A 14,076-nucleotide genomic window follows, 5' to 3' on the forward strand; every position below is an offset into this window, starting at 1 on the left:
GCGCGGGCGCTGGGCGTGGACCCCGGCATTGTTCCCAGCTCGCTCTTATCTCCCGGGAGCAAGTATCCTGTGGGCGCAGCGCATGAATGTATCTGGGCATCTCCGCGTGTATTTATATAGTGTGTGTGATGCGAAAAGCAGGACCCGCGGAGGGGAGGAAGAGGGGGTGTGAGGGGGGGAGAGGGAAGACGAGGGAGAGCAGAGGAGAGAAGAGAAGAGAGAGGAGAGCGAGAGACAGAGAGAGAGAGAGAGAGAGAGATAGGACTTCCTCCCCATTCGCAAAGTGAAGTCACTTCCCAAAATTAGCTGAAAAAAAGTTTCATCCGGTTAACTGTCTCTTTTTCGCTCCGCTACAACAACAAACGTGCACAGGGGAGCGAGGGCAGGGCGCTCGCGGGGGGCACGCAGGGAGGGCCCAGGGCGCCAGAGAGGCCGCGCCGGGCTAATCCGAAGGGGCTGCGAGGTCAGGCTGTAACCGGGTCAATGTGTGGAATATTGGGGGGCTCGGCTGCAGACTTGGCCAAATGGACGGGACTATTAAGGTAAGCGACCGGGCGGTGGACGCGGAGCGCTGGGGTCTGCCGGGGCGGCGAGGCGGCGGGCAGGCTGGGCGCGGGGCGCCGGGGTCCCGGAAGACGTGGCCACTCTCCCTTCCTTCCGCGCCCCGGCTTCGCGCCGTCTCCTCCCGCGCTCGTGTGGCGAGTCTCGCAGGCGGGGGCGAGCCGCCGGGCTCCCCGCCGAGGGCGATCTCCTCCGCACCCCTTGACCGGAGCGAAGCCCGGCCCCCTCCCACCGCGCTGCCGGCCGGGCTGCGGGCGGCGGCGGCGGCGTGAAACCCGGGGAGCCGGACGCCGATCGCAGCCGGGGGCCGGAGACCTCCGGGGCCACCACTCCCACCCGGCGAGCCGGGCACCCCGGCCCCGGCGCTGGGCACCCGCCCGGCGGCCGGCTTCCTCTCTCCCGAGGCCGAAGACGGCGGGGGCGGGCGGGCAGCCGCCAGCAGCCCGGGCCCCTGCCGGGAGGGCCCAGGGGCAGGCAAGTGGATTGCTTGCAGGCGGATCGGGGTGCGAGTGAGTGTGTCTGGGGCTCTGTGTGCGCGGGCTGCTCCAGATGGAAGCCCTGTTTACATGTCAGCGCGGGCCGGTTTCCCTTCCTCTTGGTACTTCTGTTGCCGGGCTTTCGGCGCTCGGGAGCTGCCGGCTCCTCGGGACTAACGGGCCGGCCTCGCCGCTCCTCCGCCGGGGCATCTTTTTCCCGGCCGGTCCGCGCCGCTCCGCACGCCCGACTCCCGCGCTCCGCGCCCGGGCTCCCACCGGCCTCTCGAAGAGGGTCCCGCGCCTGCGGAGCCGCTCCTCCTAAAGTGCGCGGCCCTGAGCCGGCGGCCCGGACGACTGCCTACTACCCCCCAGCCCCTAGCCTCACCCCGCGCCTCGCGCCTGGGTCCACGTTACCAAGTGCAGCCCAGAGGGACGGGTGAGGGTCCGGGTTTCACCGCAGACTTCACGAGGGTTGACTGCCTGCTCCCTCTGGAAGGGGGAAGTGGAGCCAGAAGCAGAGAGGAGGGACAGCCCCTAATGAGACTGGCCTTAAGAGGCCCGAGAGGAATGAATGGGACCAGCAGTTGGCTGCGAGGCTGTCCCCCAACACCAAGCCCGACTCGGTCTGGAAAAGCTATTAGGCTGGTGAGGTGGGGACTGGCAAAGCCCGCCATTCCCAGAACCCAGAGGAATCAAGTCTTTGCTCAGGGCTGAGGAAGAGGATGTTGGGCTTGGAGAATTCAGGAGATTTTTATCATTTGGGTGGGGTAGTGGTTTTTATTTTCTAAGTTTTTTTTTTTTCTCTCTCTCTCTGAAAGTTTGAAATATGCTGACTTAAGTAAAAGGCACCAACAGCAGGAACTTGAAAATGTGGAGATGAGATTACTGATTGTATTGGGTTGAAGGGAGCCTCTGTGAGCCTGGGTTCCTCCAGTTTAAAGTGCATGGGTGAGAGGGCATTCCTGTAGGGAGGTGGTCACCCACCGGTCATTTCATGCCAGTTTCTCTTCTCATTGGTGGGTGCGTGCAAGTGTCTCAGTATCCCTGGTTTAATAATAAGATGCTCCGCTCTAGAAAACTTCCCTCACTAGGATGCTTGCCACTTACCCAGAAGGCCTCCAGCTGACCCGGAAGGGTGGTAAGATGGCTCCGGGGTCTTGATGTGGACACCCTAAGGAGAAGTGCAGCAATATCTCCCCGATGCTCAGACCTCTCGGCACAGGCCCTGAGGGTAAGGAGGAAGCTGTGGTCTGTGAACCCAGGATGTGCTAACCTCTGTAGCTGCAAACACAGGGATTGGCATGGCCGTCAATGAGAACAAGCTTAGACCAGGACCCTGGCACGTCATGCCAGGGTGGGAGTGACAGCATTCCTTCTCACCTGGGTGATGGGAGCCTGTGAGTCCTGTCCAGACCCTCCCCCGGAGCACCCTTGTCTCTGATCCAGGTCGCCTGGCTGCTCTTCTGGTGGGCAGAGCAGTGACTTTTCAAGCAGGCTTCTTCACTGCCCAGTGTTCTGAAGGATTGAGTGTTTAGTGTATATTTTGGTATTGAGACTGTGTGAAAGCCACAGTTTCCTGTTCACAGGTGACCTTCGGATCTCAGGGTTCCCAGACCCCAATCCCACATTGGTTCAAACGCTGTGTTTGGAGAAGACAGTGGACAAGGAGAGGCCAGGGGACTTCTGGTCTCTGTGCGAGGATGCACAGCACAGTCCATTCAGCCAGTATGAGCTTCAAACTCTTTGTAAAAGTGAAATAGTGGGACTAAATTACATCTACAGTAGTGCCTTTCCAATCCTTTCAGTTCCTAAAATATCACGCTCACATGCTCTTGCAAGAACATGTACCTACATGTCCACGAAATCCAGTTCTAGGCTGAGAGAGGTCAGAAAACACCACATACCATGTCGAATTTGTAGACACAGATTCAGAATGTGTGTTCCCAGTTTGAATGGCCTTGACAAGTCATCTTTGACTAATTCTGGCATGTGATTTTTATGCACCTGCGTATTTCTTCCTTATATATGAAGCATACTTATATTTCAAAACACCTCTGGGTCTCATCACTGGGGAGCTGTTTGGTCCAGAATGCCAGGGAAGTCTGGATTCCTTTGTAGAAGCTCTTTACTTTGTGTATAATTTGCACAACCTCGTGTGATTACAAAATCTTAACTTCATCACCCTTGTTATAGTAAGTCCTTCTGTATTACGCTCTCTTCTCCTCTCCAAGAATGTCTCCTGGGAAGGCTCCGAGCATCATGTTGGGAGCACCAAAGTTTGCAGGAGGCCTTCTACTGTTCTTCTGCCACAGATAAGTTAGCCTAAATATTAAACAACACCCTATACCACCCTGCTCCCCACGGTGATGGTATCAGTTGTTGAAAAGCACGTGATACTGGTTGCTGCCTTAAGAATGACCTGGTTTCCAAAACTGCACCTTAGTTCTAGGCAGTCTTCAATTGAATCTACTTATTTCATCTAGGGAAGCTTGATTCAGTCAATGCACATTGTACCATTAAAGATGGGGAAACAGTCAGAGAAAATGCAGACCTGGTGAATGAAATAGGGAAATGAGCTGGGGACTCCGAGTCAGAAAACCTGGGTTCATTCTCAGTTCTGCTGCTCAGTTGCTGCGTGTCCTAGAGCAAGGCACTAAGCTTCTGGAGGCTCAGTTTTCTCATCTATAAAATGGGGCCAAAGAACCTCTTACCATAGGTCACAGTAAGGATTCAATAAAGTCTGGTACCTTCGTTGACTGTACATTAGTTGAATTTCTCCTTGGGGACAGGGCTTGTGGGGATCGATTGGCCAGAAAATTAGATCATAGGTATGGATTTATTATAATAGGTATTTCATTAATGCTATGAATCTTAATTAGGGGTCTCTTATGTTCCAAGGCTCTGGTTTATGTGTTGAGGATAAAACGGGGGTCAAAACCCTGCTGGAATTTACACTCTGGCAGAGGTGACAGACACATAAATAAATAATTCTATGTCCAGGGTGATACAACTTCTGAAGAACAGTAAAGCAGGTTAGGGAGTAGAAAGCGATGTGGTTGTATCAGCCAGAATGGTCAGGGAGGATGCTTGCGATGAAGTGGCAGTTGAGCAGAGATACTATCAGCTTTCACCCTTTACCTCAGCATCACACAACCAGTACATATTGGGAGAGCAAAATGGGAAAGGAGGGTTGAGGTGACAGCTGGGCTTTGAAAACCAGCAGCGTCAACGAGCCAGACTGGCCCAGGCTGCAGGTTACCACTGACAGTGCATGTCCAGACGGGAAACTTCAGGATGGGATCCCGGGAGAAAGCAGCAGAGAGATGGATACCCGGGAACGAAGACTTTACTTCTGTCATTAGAGGTGGATGCTGCCTTCACTCTGAGAGTGAACCGCTCACCCACCTGCATCTTTTTTTTTTTTTTTTTAACCTTCATAGCGCCTAGATTCACGAGAACTCCAGGCGAAACAGGCTGTGTCTTTTTCTCTGTCCCGTGACCACATAGAATTGCCTCCCTCGGGGAATTACCCGACAATGAATCCTATTCGTTTGTGAATAATTTCTACCACTTCAGCTGCTGTGCAACTTCAAGTTTTCAGGTTTGCAACTTTAGAGCTTTAGAGATTATTTAGCTGCATATCCTCCTTTTATGAGAAGGGAAACTGAGGCCCAGAGTTTACTGAATTATCCAAGATCACATGGTTGACTAGTGACAGAGTCAGGGTGAGAATGCAGGGCTCCTAACCCTCAGGCTAGTGTTCTTTCCACTATACCATGAACATTTTATTTGCTTTCTTTACATTTTTATGAGTTATAGAACCTTGGAGGCAGTGTGTTTCTGTGTGTGTGCGTGTGTGCGAAAGAGAAACAGACAGACAGACAGAGGGACAGAAACAGAGACGCACAGAGAGGGACAGAGACAGAGAGATAAGGTTTTAAAAAATATCATGGAGAATCTGACTCTTTAGACTAAAGACACTTCTGTTATTTAATGAAAAATGTACTGCTACCATCTTGAATTATTTCCATAATTCATAAAAAAATCCCAAATTTCTGAATAGGATTTTTACATAATATATTTTTTTATTTTTCCAAAATAAACCCTTCTCTTTCTGTAGACAAACAAGGTCTCCATAATCAGGAGACAACAAAACATAGAGTATTTTACTTAAATAGCCAATAGGCCGCTCTACAGACCAGGGACAGGTGGGCTGAATTCCTATTTCAATTCTTTTAATAATTGAATATTTGACTATTTAAATAAACTATATTCAGATGCATTAGAACATAGCTTGTGGCCCAAGATATGTAGTCTGTGTATTAAGTAGGTCTTCAATACCAACCACATTATGTAAGATTTAAGATTTCGATATCTCTTTCTATTTGGGGTCAACCAGTTAATTTGGTATTGGTTTTGAAAGGTGGTTGATTTAAACCAAACCTCTTTTTTAGAAATGTAATATTAGACAAATGCTAGCACTGAGTTGCCCCAGCCAAAAAAAAAAAAAAGAGTTGGGAAAATTTGATGATGATGAACCACCAGGCAGGATCTCGAATGGTCTGAGGCCTTTATCCTCCCTCAAACGTCAGAAAATATCCCCAAATTGTAAGTCAACACTCAGGCCATCGGCAAGGTCCTCGTCTTCTGTGGGAAAAGTCTCATTCTACCTGAAGCTTGATAGAAAGATTTTCAGATTAGGGTCCAACTGTCTAGAGTTAGAATGAAAAAAAAACCCCTACTATTTTCATTCATTTTAGACATGCAGTTGCATTATGTAGGTATAGAATATTTTTTTTGTTTAGTTCAGTTTTGAATAACAAGACTTTCCTTTTTTGGCCTGTCTTGAAACAGTCTTTCTAAGTCTATCTTTTGTTTGTTGTTTTGTGACAAACTGAGAAGACTAAAGGCCATTGGCCACTATCTACACACACACACACACACACACACACACACACACACACACACACGCGCTCACAAAATCTTCAACCAGCCATAATAGCATTTTTGGAAATCTCAGAGCTGTGCAGGTGCCTTTCTCTCTGCAGAAGACTACACACTGTTTCATTTTCTGTTGCTTTAATGATGTTTATCTATAGTGTTCATCCCATTCATGTGCTAATTCGTCAGTGGGACAGTATTACTAAGTGATGTCACTCTAATTCTTCTACTGACCTGATGGACCCAACATCAGTAGCCCACGGACTTTGAGATGTTTCCCCGGAGGCAATGGATGGGGTGTGTCTATCCCCACATTATCACCCGTAGGACCAATATCTTGGACATTTGACAGAATTAGACAATCTATGGAATAACCCTTTTCCGTACAAAGCTAGCTGGCCTTATGGGAATTTGTCATCTTAACCCCATTGGCATCGTAAGCTGATGCCAGCTGTAGCAATGCAGGTCAGTAGGTCTGCTGCATGGCTGTTAGGCAGGAGCTGAACTAGGTATTAAATGCTATCAAGGGCTTCCCTGGTGGCGCAGTGGTTGAGAGTCCGCCTGCCGATGCAGGGGACACGGGTTCGTGCCCCGGTCCGGGAAGATCCCACATGCCGCGGAGCGGCTGGGCCCGTGAGCCATGGCCGCTGAGCCTGCGCGTCCAGAGCCTGTGCTCCGCAACGGGAGAGGCCGCAACAGTGAGAGGACCACGTACCGCAAAAAAAAAAAAAAATGCTTGTCAAGACACCAGGCTGGTGGCAAAAGGGCTGCTGCCCTCGAGACATAGCAGGGGGAGAAGCCGTGTGTGTGTGTGTGTGTGTGTGTGTGTGTGTTTGCACAGCAGAATGCAGTAGTGTTCTGCTAGCCTCAAGGAACGAAAGAGCAATTTCAACTGGAGAGACACAGAAAGACCGAATAATGAGAGTTATGTGTTTAGTCCCTTCTGTTTACAAAGTACTTTCACATACACCCTTGCATTTAATCTTCAAAACAACCCTATGGGAAGTAATATCATCACAACTCTGTTTTATCGGGGAGAAATGAAGGTTCAGAGAGGTTAGGTAACTTGCCTAAGATGACAGCTAATAGGTGACAGATTTGGTTTTCAAGCCCAGGGTTTCTGTTTACAGAATACTTGTTTTTTTCTACACACCAGTCACACCGCCTCTTGGCTTTGAAGGATGGGTAGGACTTGCACAGGAAGATATGGTTCAGGGGCTTTCTAGGAAAGTGGAATACTTTTGTTGCGGGGGGGGGCATATGAAGGAGAAGGTAAGAGTGGAAATATTGGGTGGAATTAGATTATGGACGACCTTAAATACCATAAGAAAGAATTTGGGTCTTACCAAATACATAGAAAGGAGGAATCACAAAATTTTTAATAGAGGGATGATCTAGGTAATTGTACACATTTCAGAAGACTTCCTGTTCTCACCCTGCTCCTTAAGAAATGGAGATGGAAGCGGCTGCATCACTTATCAGAGGCCATAAGAAGTGAGCAGCAGAAAGGATTAGAAAACCAGTGATAAATTCAGGCCCCCAGACCATGCTATCAGCTGTGTTTAAAGATGTTTGTTTATTAAATATGGAGTCAAGAGAGGGAGGAGAAACTCTGTTTCACCAGATCTCGTAAAAGTGTGATTATCCTTTCCCTCCTTTGACTGTGTGTTCTTTCGTAGCTGTTCTAGAGATCTCACCACAAGCTGTCTTTTCAACGGGGCCATCTATCCTGGGCTACCACTTTAGTTCCTTTTGAGAATGAGTCAGCAGAGAGTAAGTGAGAAGAGACAAAAGGAAAAGTTGTTTCCCTGAAACTCAAATCCAATTTCTATGGAAATTCAGACAGATCTGACAGACTTTCATCGGTTTGCTGGGCCCGTCACCGCACTTAGAAATACTGACATTTCACCCAAGCAAACCAAAAACTCAGAGTTATCACCATCTTTCCAAGCAGGATCAGAGATTGTGTGTTCAGATGCACTTTCAGATAATTCAGATCAACTTTATAACAGCTTCAAAATGGCTTATACCCACAAAAATGAACCAAAATACTGAATATTTGAGACAGTTCCCATCTTTGGGGAGCAATGTGCCTGCCATTTAGATCATGATCAGAATTCCAGAGTATGTAATTTTTCAAGCCACTTCCAAGAGAATGCAGACTTGAAATGTGAAATGTGTTCCCCACAGCAGGGCCCATTTACTCAGACAGTGCCATGCGTCCCAGGTAACAAAAGACGGTATGTTACATCCCAGTGCACACTTGCAAGCGGCCAGCATTACAGGTGTCACGGGAACTTTAACTCTGCATTTCTAGACATATGTGGTTTTCTCGTGTCTACTGGAATCTAACATACCAGGAGCAGGGTTGGTAGGTCCGAATATATGGGAATTCACTGATTTTTCATGGGAAGAAGTCTGAGAGTGAACAATTTTGCAATATTGTTCATGTAGCAGAAATGTGAAAACAAACAGGTTAATATTATAAAATTACTCAGCTCGTGAGTCGTCAGTGCTTTTGCAATCTATATAGATGCATATACTTACATCAAAATTCTTATGCCTGAGAGTCCTTTTGTCTTCAGGTATTTATCACTTAATTCATATTCGTGCGTTTACTCATTCAACTAAGTGTTGAAAACTATTGCGAGGCGCCGTGCTCCACAGAACTCCACATAAACGAACAAGAGCCGGATGCCTTCAACTGTTTCTTCCAGGCTTCTAGAGAGTAGAAGTTTCTCTGCTTACTGATTTTAAGCTCTGACTATTGGAGTTTCCAAAAGAAGCAGTACTCACTGGGGGAATCTTTATTTGTGGCTTTTTATTATAAGGAAATGTAGGCACATTTTCCCAAGAGTAACACCCAGCTTGTAATTTCCATTGACCCTTTATTCTTGGCGATACTAGTCTGTTGTATGGACATTCTTGGAAGTCCGGGGCTTCAGCCAAGGAAACTCCTTCTTCTTCTTATTCTCCCTTTCTCAGCTCTAATTCCTCTATATATTAATGTAAAGAAAAATGCCATAAGTCAAGTGAAAAGATAAATGAGAAACTGAGAAAAAAGATTTCCCATACATCAAACAGAGGGCACGTGTCCTAAGATATAAAGGCCATTTACAAATCAATAAACGAAAGGTAGACCTCTTAGCAGAAAAATAGGCAAAAATGCTACAAATAACTGCTAGAAAAAGGAATGCAAATGGCCAAGAAGCATATGAAAAGAATCTCAAGCATTTATATATTCAAATGAAATTAATGAAGTTCCAACAGTTATTACCTATGAGGATAGCACAGATTAAAACAGCTTAATAATGCCTCATGTTAGAAAGAATAAGGGAAAATGTCGCTCTCTATCCCTGCTGGTGGAACTCTAACTTGCTACACTCATTCTGGAATGCAATTTGGAAACAATTATGGCGATGTTAAGTATTTATACAAATTTGATAATAATTCCAAATCTAAAAATGTATCACACAGACATGTTCACTCGGATACCAAAGATACACATACAAGATGTTTATTGTAGCATTGTTTGAAATGGCCAAAACTGGAAAGAATCTGAACGTCCATCAATACAGAACTAGATACATAAATTTTAGAAGACTCATATAAAAAAAATCATGCAATTGTTGAATGGAATAAAATCAATTGTCTATATACACTGACTTAGAAAGTTCTCCAAGGTATACTAATACATGGGAAAATGCAAATTACAAAATATGTGGTCCCATTTCTGTAAAGAAAATTGAAAATATTTATTTATTTGTTTGTTTGTTTGTTTCTGGATAGACCCTTCCAGAAATTGTCTATGCATAAATAATCATACATATGTGTGCGTTTTCAGTGTTTTGCTTTGTTTTGGTTTTTTGTTTTGGTTTTTTTTAAACAGGGGCTGCCTTTGGGCAGGGAAAAGTAGACTTTTACTTTTCACACTATAAACATGTGGTGTTTGGCTTTTTCAATCACTAGTATATATTACTTTTATAATTTCAAAAACTGATGTAAAAAATGAAGAGGGACAATTAGAAATAGATTTGTAAAAAGTAAGCTGAGCACCATCATTCTAGCCCCAGTGTGCTGATCTCAGAGATTTGGGGATCCCACTTTCACAGTAAACTATGGAGAAAAATTGTCCAGCCAAGAATCCGGGGACCTGAATTCTAGCTCCAGTTCTACCCCAAACGAGCTCTGAGATCTTAAACAAGTCACTTCACGCCATCAGCATTTGTGTAAATTTCCTCACGTTAAAGATGTTCTCATCTATAAATTGAAGGTATGATTTCAAAAGTTTCTTTTAGCTCCCGTGTTTATAAGACTCTGATCCCAGGCAGGCTTTAAAAGCATTTCTTATTTGGGGACGTGGGCGACTGAACTTCTCACAGAAGTTCCATCTGGGCCCATGTGGCTCTTCTCCACAATCCCAAGGATAAGTCATAGCGTGTTCTTGCAGCCAGTTGGAGGCTGGGGGTCTTAGGAGGTGCTTCCTGAATTTCTGTGAGCTGGTGTTTTTATTACCAAGTGACACTGGAGCTGTGTTAATCCCTTTGCATTAATGTAAGCTAACAATGGGGCCTGACTCTGCTTTGGGGTCTTACACTCTTTCCCCAAATTTGGTCTCATTTAAAACCCAAAACACATTTGGTCCCAAGTGCCTTTTCCTTGGACTTTTTAAAAATTCTGTTTAATTGAAGGGAAATTGAATTCGTCTGGTTTGGATTCATTTACACTTACTCTTTAAAAAAAAAAAAAAATTTATTTTGAGGACATATTTGATGTCCAGAAAGAATTTTGAGCCTCTTAATGAGTTTTCTGGGAGGCTTTTTTTCTTCTTCTTCTTAAAACAGGAAGTGGTGCTAGGCTTCGGGCAAACACAGTCAACCCTGAAAGGCCCTAGTTCAGCTGGAAACCATATCGCCCACCATTTTGCATGAGCCCCAATGGCCCTTGCTGAGGCCATTTTTTCCTTACCCCTCACCTGAGAGTAAGAGATGCACTCACCTTCCATCTGAGGGGAATAGCGTTGAGGATGGGTAATCACAGTCAGAAGAAGAAAAACAAGGAGCTGTTTATCGAGCTCTTACTATGTGCCAATATCTGTTTTCACCTTTATGGACATACTTTTTAAAAAATTTATTTAATTCAAGTATAGTTGATTTACAATGTTGTGATAGTTTCTGCCGTACAGCAAAGTGATTCAGTTATACATATACGTACGTTCATTTTCATATTCTTTTCCATTTTGGTCTATCACAGGATATTGAACATAGTTCCCTGAGCTATACGGTAGGACCTTGTTGTTTATCCATTCTACATATAATAGTTTGCATCTATTCAACCCAAATTCCCAATCCATTCTGCCTCCTTCCCCCCCTCCCCTTGGCAACCACAAGTCTGTTCTCTAGGACACATTCCCTTTTGATCCTTGTAACAATCCTATGCTGTATGTACTCTTTTCATTTTGGAGAGGTGAAGTGACTTACCCAAGGCCATCAAGATAGAAAGTGGAAAAGCAATGATTTGGACTTTATCCTGTTAGCCTCTGAAATTCATAGCTTAGCCACTGTGATCTGTAGCCAGTTTGCCACACACATGTCCAACCCATCTCTCGAGGACCTTGCAGGTGGCAGTGGTGTTTGTCTAAGAGACTCCCACCCTCAGTCCGCACTGGGCAGATTCGTGGCCTCGCTCCACCCTCCACACCCTCTCCTGAAGAAGGCCTCAGCCCTCTATTCCCCAGGTGAGCGTCGCTGCCTGACTTAGCTGGCAGGTATACTGGAGAGCAGGCAGGCAGGCGAGGAGGAAACCAACAGGTTCTGTTTTACTTTAATGAGCTACCAAGATGATTTAAAAAAAAAAAAAAGTTTTGTAGCTCAGTAGAGAATAGCATATTCTGTGACTTGACAATACCTCCTTCTGTACCCTTCTGTGTTTTCTCCTCCTCTCTCCAGCTCTAACTCTTGCTGTCTTTTTCATGCTCTTTCACTCATATACACACACTAACTACACACACTTAAAAAAAGCCCTGGTTTTGGGGGGGTTCTATAAAACACAAAGAAAGGAATGTTTTGCAGGGTTAAAAGGAAATCATCGAGAAAGGCTAACTTCAGGCTCCAGTTTCTCCTGAATAGCATTTCTTGTTATTTCAAGGCTGATTGACTTATAACTGCATCCCCAGCCACCTCACATCAGTTCCTTTTATCAGCTCAAGTGAGACTTCCTGTGGACTGGCCCAGCTTCCTGATGTATTTCCTTTTTCCTTTGGCAGAACAAAGAAAACCATAGCTCCAAGGATCCTTGGAACCAAACATCATTTAGCACTGAAGAACCTATTATTTTAAACTTTTCGTTCTCAATGCGGAGGCCGAGTGCCTGGCTTTGCGTTTTTTTCCTGGCACTCTGTATGGCATCATGGTGGACCCTGGGTGCAATGATGAGGGTCAAGGAGGCACTCAAACTCATCATAGTTGTAGTTCGATTTCTTTCAAAGTGGGAAAATTAACCCATTCTCCTCACTGACACTGCATGGGCCCCCCGACCCCGTACACACATACACCTTCAGGAGTCACATGGAATATCTCTGTGTATAGGGCTTGTGCTTTTGTTACCCTGATTCAACATAATCCTTCAGCAAAGAAACTCTCTTATTTAGAGATTTCAGCCTATTTGTGTTTGAAGTTCTAACTCTAGAAACATGCGTATAAGAAAAGAAGCTTCAAATTATATCCAAAGGGTCATTGACATCAACAGAAGAAGACATTCCAGAAATTGGAATAAAGGCTCTGCTTCCTTCTTTGGCCTGGAGGGTGCCGTATCACCCCTTACCACTTGGCCTTACCTCTTCCTCTACACGTTATTTCTGAAAGGCCTTGAGTGTAATCCCGGGCGAGAAGAGAACACTAAGAGAGCCGCTCGTATCTCTGTCAAATTCCCTAATGCAAATATTGCAGGTTGCCAACTTGAGTACCCCTGAGATTGTTAGAACACAAGAGGCCATTGCACAGAAGAGGTAACTGAGTCTTCAAGGTGTGATGTGTCTGATGTGTCTAAAGATGAGAATTGGGCGGGAGACCCTGGCAGCAGAACTCAGGTATCCATTCCCCTAAACCACACATTCCACCATAAGGGTGTTTCCAGAAGCAAAGACAGCAAGACTTATCGAATCCACAGGCGTTCCTGCTTTCTTTGCCTTTCAGTCTTACTCCCTGGCCGTTGTGTAATTCTCCTGTGGGATCAAACACCGCACTCTCCATAGGAGCCACCCAGGCAGCTAAGCAGTCATGCAGCCACCCAAGTGCAGCTCTTCTCTTTACAAAGATCACTGATTTGAAATAGAAAACAATTGAAACTGAAATGTAGCTCCCCTGGCAAGAGAGGTATTTTTAAGACAAGAGGAATTATCATGGGGAATTCATATGGATTTTTCCCAGCCCAGTCCTCAGTGTAACCATCTCTAAGTGTCAATGCGCTGAAGAGGTGATCTCTGAGAGGAAAATCGCTCAGAAACTATATGGCGTGAGGGGAGTGTGTGAGGGCAGGTGCTAAGCCTCACATAACCTGCTTTGGGGATGCCAGGGGAAGAGGGTTAGAATGTCTGCACCTATACATAAAAGCAAGAGATCTTTCTTCTCCCGGCTCTGTACTCTGCTGCCAGCCATGTACCTAAGTCCATGACCAGTCAGGAACCCTAGAACAAAGATCCATGCGTTTTCTCTCCCAGCCCACAAAACGCTGTCTGTAGAAAACCATCTAGGTACAGTTATCCCCCAGTATCCCCGGTGGGTTGGTTCCACCATGGATACCCAAATCCGCCGGTGCTCAAGTCCCTTACAGCCAGCCCTGCGTAGCTGCAGCTTCCCCATCCGCAGATTCAACCAACCGCCGGTCAGAAATACTACTACCGCCGCGGTTGGTTACACCTGGGGGTGAGGAACCTGCCGGAAGAAAGGCCGACTGTGCTGACCTTGGCTTTCTCAACAGTAAGAGCATATTCGGTCAGTGGGTATGGGTAATTATGCTCAAATGGGGTCCATGGTGCAACACAGGACTTCCCCAGAGGTCAGGGACTTGAGGGGCACCTGTACTTGCTGCACTTTTCGAG

The 14,076-nt window shown here is 46.0% G+C and overlaps 1 protein-coding gene across 1 annotated transcript in view; it reads left to right on the forward strand.

Moving 5' to 3' along the window:
• The first annotated feature begins 209 nt into the window (after nt 1-209).
• FLI1 (Fli-1 proto-oncogene, ETS transcription factor) overlaps nt 210-14,076 on the forward strand; it is a 111,920-nt gene continuing 98,053 nt past the window's right edge. Inside the window, exon 1 of the mRNA XM_004280476.4 lies at nt 210-542. Coding sequence (XP_004280524.1) covers nt 525-542 — 18 coding nt within the window. The 5' untranslated portion in view covers nt 210-524. The remainder of the gene's footprint in view (nt 543-14,076) is intronic.

Source organism: Orcinus orca, chromosome 8 (genome assembly GCF_937001465.1).
Source record: "Orcinus orca chromosome 8, mOrcOrc1.1, whole genome shotgun sequence".
Lineage (NCBI taxonomy): Eukaryota > Metazoa > Chordata > Mammalia > Artiodactyla > Delphinidae > Orcinus > Orcinus orca.